A 7,737-nucleotide genomic window follows, 5' to 3' on the forward strand; every position below is an offset into this window, starting at 1 on the left:
AAGTAAGAAAAAAAGGTCTGGTGTTTATTCCAAGTGTTTGCATTTGCATTTGGTAGCTTTTTATCAAACCCTCAACATGCGATCCAAAGAGGTGTCTATGCAGGTGAGGGAGGCCATCATCAGGCTCAGAAAGAAAACAAAATCTATCAGACAGATAGCAACAACTTTAGGAGAGGCCAATGATATACCTACCTCTTGAGGAGGTTGGCGTAACCCTAACCCCTTTGAAACAAGATAACATTTAATATATGAAATCACCCTCAATAATGGAATACTTACAAATGAATTTCAGAGAACATGTTGGTTTAGTCTGAATAAAAATTTAGCCTTATGGAACTGTGTCCTTCACAAGCCTCAGTGAAACTATAACCATACAACAGTATATGTATTGTTATTGGAACAGGAAATTGATCAGGTAAAACGGCTGCAATACAGTGAATCACACAGAGCAGATTATTGCAGAAAAAGATGTAACATGTTGATTTAAAACCTCAACAGCAGGCAGAGCTGATTTCCAGACAACAAAAAGTGTTTTCTCTCTCTCCAGAGATCACAGCAGTCAGCAGGTGGATTAAAGTGATGTGGCACAGTCACACACATTAGAGGACTGTCACACTTGGGACAAAACTACTACCTCAGTTTAGATCCACTGCTGAGTAGATCCTCTTCAGTCGTATGTTTGATTGTATGCAAAGTGTCCTTCCTGGTTCCTCTGCTATAAAGAGTTGATATAAGGCTGGAAGTTGAAAGAAAAGAGGAAGAGCAGCTCCCACCAGTTCAGCTTCAACACAAACCATGTTGTCTGAAGCTCTGCTGCTGCTGCTGGCTGCTGGATCCTGTGAGTCTCTCTGGATTTGACATCACATTTACAAAACCAGCAGCTCTTCTGGTGCCATGTAACTGGATACTTTGATTTAAAAAATGTTTGTGCTCTCCACAGGTGTGAAATGTGTCACGTTGACACAGCCAGCCTCTCTGACTGTCCGGCCAGGTCAAACTCTCACCATCACCTGTCAGGTCTCTTATTCTCTTGGATATTACACAGCTTGGATCAGACAGCCTGCAGGGAAAACACTGGAGTGGATTGGAATAAAACGTACTAGCAATGAATACTACAAAGATTCACTGAAAAACAAATTCAGTATTTCCTTAGCCTCTTCCAGCAAGACAGTGACTCTAACTGGACAGAATGTGCAGCCTGAAGACACTGCTGTGTATTATTGTGCCAGAGATCCACAGTGACACAAACCATTGGTAGAGCTGTACAAAAAGATGGTTCACCATCTCCAGAGACAACAGCAGACAGCAGCTGTATCTCCAGATGAACAGTCTGAAGACTGAAGACTCTGCTGTTTATTATTGTGCTCGAGAGCCACAGTGAGTTGGTGGAGCAGCTGTACAAAATCCTCCAGTCCTCATCCTCACTGCTCTGTTAGAGTAGAAGTACGACTGGGCTTTAAATGAATGTTTCCTGAAACAGAAAGAGAGAGGGGGTTGGGATTTGAACACATTATATTCCTCTCATAATAAGGCATCATAAACACAATGAATTATCGACAACATTTATGATGAACACATTTAATAAAAGATCAAATCATGATGATGAATTCTACACCAAAACCAGCACAACACTGTGGTTGCTGAAAAAATCACCCAAACTGTTAATAAAGAAAAGCACCTGCTCCACAACATTCAAACAGAACTATCTTTAAAATGTCACACAAATATAGCATCCATTCATGACATTCCCATACAACAATGCATAACAAGGATAGTCATTTTGACAAGTATTTGACAACAAACTTAATGTCAAACCTATCTCTTTATATGAGAAAAGGAAATTAACAATTTCAAAAATATCTGAAATTATTTTCAGATTATCTGCATGCTTTAGAAAAATGATCACATTTGATATATGTAAAGACCCTCAATAATGAAATACTGAGATCATCATTTCAGTGAACATGTTTAGTCTGAATAAACAATTTAGCCTAATGGAATTGTCTACCTCACATGCCTCAATAAAACTATAACCATACAACAGTATATGTATTGTTATCAAAAGAGGAAAATGATCAGGTAAAAAGGCTGCAATACAGTGAATCACACACTGAGCAGATTGTTGCAGAAAAAGACGGAACAAGTTGATTTAAAACCTCAAAAGCAGGCAGAGCTGATTTCCAGACAACAAAAAGTGTTTTCTCTCTCTCCAGAGATCACAGCAGTCAGCAGGTGGATTAAAGTGATGTGGCACAGTCACACACATTATGCCCCTTTTCCACTAGTACCTACTCAGCTCGACTCGGCTCGACTCTACTCGGTTTAAGAGCTTTTCCATTAGGTCGTAGTACCTGCTCGCAGGTCCCATTTTGGGACCTACTCAGCCGGGGTTTCAAGCGAGCTGAGTCGAGCTGAAAATGTGACGTAAACGCCGTGCAGGCAACTGATTGGACAAGGGAGTGACGAGAGCGACTCCCGCACGAAAACAAAACCGACATTTAAAAAAAAAAAAAAAAAAAACGGCAACAGTGGCCATGCGCATTGATCGTCAGTGAAGTTGTCAAAGTCGGAAAATGGCAAGCAAATCGCTACCGCGGTCAAATAAAGACGTGGAGACTTTTCTGAGCTTGGTGGCCCAAAGAATCCAGAGGAATTGTAATGGAAAACCACCTAAACCGTGTCGAGGCGAGTAGAGTCGAGCCGAGTAGATACTAATGGAAAAGGGCCATTAGATTACTGTCACACTTGGGACAAAACTTCTACCTCAGTTTAGATCCACTGCTGAGTAGATCCTCTTCAGTCGTATGTTTGATTGTATGCAAAGTGTCCTTCCTGGTTCCTCTGCTATAAAGAGTTGATATGAGGCTGGAAGTTGAAAGAAAAGAGGAAGAGCAGCTCCCACCAGTTCAGCTTCAACACAAACCATGTTGTCTGTAGCTCTGCTGCTGCTGCTGGCTGCTGGATCCTGTGAGTCTCTCTGGATTTGACATCACATTTACAAAACCAGCAGCTCTTCTGGTGCCATGTAACTGGATACTTTGTTTTAAAAATATGTTTGTGTTTTCCACAGGTGTGAAATGTTACACGTTGACACAGCCAGCGTCTCTGACTGTCCAGCCAGGTCAAACTCTGACCATCACCTGTCAGGTCTCTTATTCTGTTAGTGACTATGCCACAGCTTGGATCAGACAGCCTGCAGGGAAAGCAATGGAGTGGATTGCAGTGCAAAGAGGTGGATACAGCCCAGTCTACAAAGATTCACTGAAAAACAAGTTCAGTATTTCCTTAGCCTCTTCCAGCAAGACAGTGACTCTAACTGGACAGAATGTGCAGCCTGAAGACACTGCTGTGTATTATTGTGCCAGTGATCCACAGTGACACAAACCATTGGTAGAGCTGTACAAAAACCCCTCAGTCCCTGAACACTTGGAACATGAAGCCACCAGAGGAGGCAGCCTCAGACCACACATTAATTTAATGCCATGTTTTTGTGTGAGCAAGAGACTCTGTCCCCTGGAGACACGGAGCTACAAACAAGTGGCTCACATGGAGAAAGAAGTCCAGACAAACATGCAGCCAAACATCATATTAATGTGTTTATTAACAGACTCAGTTTAGCAATTATATATTGGTGATTGATACTGTGAATCTGTTTTAGTTAATGCAAGATCATGTTTTGAAGACAGTAGTGGTTTGACTTCACCTAACAACTGCACCAAAAATCATGAATTATCTTCACTGCATACGTTATATCACTTGTAGTTGTAGAAATTTCAGACAGTTTTGTTCAGGTAACAACTATTCAACTATTAAATTTGATAAGAATTCACACGTATGGTAATTGTATGTCATTGTGAGAAAATGTATTTATATGTTGTTTATTCAAATACAATTAAACTATTTCAGTTATTCTCTTCAAGAGCACACAGACAGACACAGACACACACACACACACACACACACACAGAGAGAGAGAGAGAGTCATAGAAAAAGAAAACATAAGAACAACCAACAATAATTATAACAAGAATAATAGTGCTGAACTATCATGTGCTTTAAAAGTCCTTGAATGTTAAAAGTTCAAGAAGTCAGAAGAAAAGAATTACATCAGAAGACCTGAACACGTTAAGCACGAAGATTTTTTTTAATGAAAGAACTTCATAAAGACTTATACACAGAAAAGACAACAGAACAGTAAGCAATAAATTGGGAAGAAAAAAAAGGTTTTAAATTTGCTCCAGTGAAACAAGATTTTCTTTATTGGTTCTGCAACAGAGCTACACATGGTTAGTTTCAGCTTCAAATCAACATTAATTTGTCCCTCACTGATTCAAGATGCAAGAGTCACTGTGATATAAAATTACTGATCTCAGATCACATCAAATGTGACATTTGATGTGATCTGAGATCAATCAAATTTCATTCAATTTGTCCATTTCTACAGTGAAGACCAATCCACTGCAGTGCTGTCCTCCCTCCCTGTGAGGAGGAGTCAATGCAAACCTTTGATGTCTCCCATCTCTACTTATGTGACTGCAGACAGGATGACAGAAAACAGTGGCCACACACTTTAACATGATGGGCTATAGGACAGGACTGCTGCTTTTAACTCTCTGCTGGGCAGGTGAACATTTTCACTCACCTGGATTTGACAGCGTCTTCATTCAAATCTGTACTTCATGCATGTGATGCTTTTCTGTTTTGTGTTGCCAGGTGTTGATGGTCAGACTCTGACACAATCTGAACCAGTGGTTAAAAAGCCTGCAGAGTCCCACAGATTGACCTGCACAGCCTCTGGATTCACATTCAGTGACTACGGGATGAACTGGATCAGACAGGCTCCTGGAAAAGGACTGGAGTGGATTGCAATTATCAGCAGCACTGGTGGCACCACCTACTATTCCCAGTCAGTCCAAGGCCGGTTCACCATCTCCAGAGACAACAGCAGACAGCAGCTGTATCTGCAGATGAACAGTCTGAAGACTGAAGACTCTGCTGTTTATTATTGTGCTCGAGAGCCACAGTGACTGGAGTTGGTGGAGCAGCTGTACAAAATCCTCCAGTCCTCATCCTCACTGCTCTGTCAGAGTAGAAGTACGACTGGGCTTTAAATGAATGTTTCCTGAAACAGAAAGAGAGAGGCAGGTGGGATCTGAACACATTATATTTCTCTCATGATAAAGCATCATAAACACAATGAAAAAATGTATGATGAAGACATCTAAACGATCAAATCATAATGATGATTTCTTCACCAAAACCATGCTGAAGACATCACACAAACTGGAAATAAAATAAGAAAAAAACCTGCTCCACAACATTCAACCACAACTAATTCAGCTCCTGGATTATTGTTCTCATCCATGGTGCTGACTGTAGAGAAAATAACAAAGATAATAAAATATAGCATCCATTAATAACATTCCTGTAAAACAATGCATAACAAGGCTGGTTATTTTCAGAAAGTAGTTCCTGCCCTGATTCTGCACTGCCCAGTTCTGAAAGTCTGACAACAAACTTAATGTCAAGCCTATGTCTTTATATGAATGAAAAAAAAAAATATCTGAAATATCTGAGAATATCTGAGAATATCTGAGAATACCTGAATCTTATTTTGTGAGTAATGGAATGCTGAGATCTTCATTTCAGAGAGCATTTTCTGAATAAATGTTAAGCCTTATGGAATCGTGTCCTTCTTATGCCTCAATAAAATTATAACTATACAACAGTATATGTATTGTTACCAGAACAGGAGCAGTCTCACACCACAGATTAATTTAATGCCATGTGGTTCCCTGGTGGCTTCAAAAATGAATTCATGTACCATTCACGAGAAGTCCTTTTCACAGTGGGCCAGGTTTGAGTCCAGCCAGGGCGTTTTACTATTATCAACTACATATATGTGGAACAATTAAGTGCTTCTTTCTTTAAAAACACAAGCCACTCAGTGTGTGAATAGTCTATCAGCAGTCAGTTGATCTATCCACACTGTAACAGATCAGCTGCAGAGAAACCAGCAGTGGATCTGAGGGATGTGAATCAGACGTAATGTTCCTTTATTTCCTGGCTCACATATAACTTTGACTCCCTGATTCTCTACTGAGTGTTCAGGTTTCCTTCAGGTTTGGCTTCTGTTGCCCTCCTACTCAGCGTCTGTTTTGACTGACTTTGAGTGACCTGTGAGCTCAGTACATTAGTCCCTCCCTCCTAAATTCCCCATGCAAATCCAGAGTGTCAGAGTGTCTACTTGTGTCCTCCTGCTGACTTGTTGTCTTGTTCTTTTGGGTGGAGCAGCTGAGTTCACATCTTCAGCCTCGGGATGATGGACAAACTCTCTCTTCTGCTCACAGCTCTCTGTCTGCCATGTGAGTTGTCATGTTTCATGTTGCTATACTGATATAATGACAAATATACTGATTGTTATGTTTTACTACTTCTGACTCTCTTTCTCTCTCCCCCGTGTGTTTTTCTCCTTGTTCTCTGTCAGGCTTGAATGGCCAGGCTCTGGAGTCCATTCCCTCCAGTCCAGTGCTGAAAAAGCCTGGGGAAACTCTCAGTCTTTCCTGCAGGGGAGCTGGCTTCACTTTCAGCTGCTGTGGCATCAACTGGATAAGAAAACCTGCAGGAAAAGGACTGGAATGGATGGGATATGTTTCCAGCAGTGGGAGCAGCACAGGTTATGCTAGTAGTCTGCAAGGACGTGTTGAGATGACGAGAGACAACAGCAACAACATGGCTTATCTGAGACTGTCTGGTCTAAAGCCAGAAGACTCTGCTGTGTATCACTGTGCCAGATACACACTGTGGTCTCAGTGAGTGGAGCAGCTGCACAAAAACCACTCAGAGAGTCAAAGTGGTTGTGAAAGCTGCAGAAGTGGTAGAGGATCACAATTAAGCTGACATGAGCAGTGCAGGACAGCTGCCCATCAAACATGAACATGCAGCTACTCTGAGTGTGACTGTACATCTTTGAGAATAAACAATATTGCCCTATGTAAACACAAATTAATATGAGGTATACACACAAACACAGAAAGTATACTTTCAAGCAAATATACATATATGCATACACACATACCTACGTCTGTGTATTTATCTGTCTGCAAAGGGGGGCACAAATCTGTCCATCTACAAACATTTAAAAATTTCCATCTTAGAGAAGAATCCCTTGCTTTACTGTGTCTTAATCAATATTTATATCATAATGTTATTGTACAGTATATCAATATCAAACAGAAAGTACTCATAGATCATAAAGTTTCATCTGTATCAGACACGAAACAGGTTTCTTCTTACCTTACATGTTTCGGCGGTAAGCTTCCGCCTTCATCAGAGGTGTCACTAGGTGGTGTGTGACGTGTCTTATCAGCTGATGTTACACTTAGAGGCGTAGCCTACCTGTCAAATTTGACAGGTCGGCCACGCCTCTTGCCGTCACTCCACTGCTTGAGTACGCTGTCCCAGGTTGTGGAAAGCATGTAGGCCCCCCCTGCTTTCTTAGTCTTTCCTGCAGGGGAACTGGCTTCACTTTCAGCTGCTGTGTTATGAGCTGGATAAGAAAACCTGCAGGAAAAGGACTGGAATGGATAGGGAGCGGTTACTCTGATGCCAGTCGCAACACTTACACGAGCAGTGTGTAAGGACGCATAGAAATCACCAAAGATAACAGCAACAGCATGGTGTATATGAGACTGTCCAACTTACAGCCAGAGGACTCTGCAGTGTATTTCTGTGCCA

General features: G+C 41.3%; 2 gene segments (V, D, J or C); both read left to right on the plus strand.

Moving 5' to 3' along the window:
* The first annotated feature begins 2,924 nt into the window (after positions 1 to 2,924).
* Positions 2,925 to 6,176, plus strand: LOC115363702 (immunoglobulin heavy variable 3-43-like). The segment is given in 3 exon segments: positions 2,925 to 2,967; positions 4,714 to 5,032; positions 6,112 to 6,176. Coding segments are annotated over 3 exon segments (427 nt in total).
* A 143-nt stretch (positions 6,177 to 6,319) lies between these two features.
* LOC115363570 (immunoglobulin heavy variable 1-8-like) lies at positions 6,320 to 6,816 on the plus strand. The segment is given in 2 exon segments: positions 6,320 to 6,365; positions 6,488 to 6,816. Coding segments are annotated over 2 exon segments (375 nt in total).
* Positions 6,817 to 7,737: the final 921 nt, after the last annotated feature.

The sequence above is a fragment of the Myripristis murdjan genome, chromosome 8 (assembly GCF_902150065.1).
Source record: "Myripristis murdjan chromosome 8, fMyrMur1.1, whole genome shotgun sequence".
NCBI classification, from domain to species: Eukaryota; Metazoa; Chordata; class Actinopteri; order Holocentriformes; family Holocentridae; genus Myripristis; species Myripristis murdjan.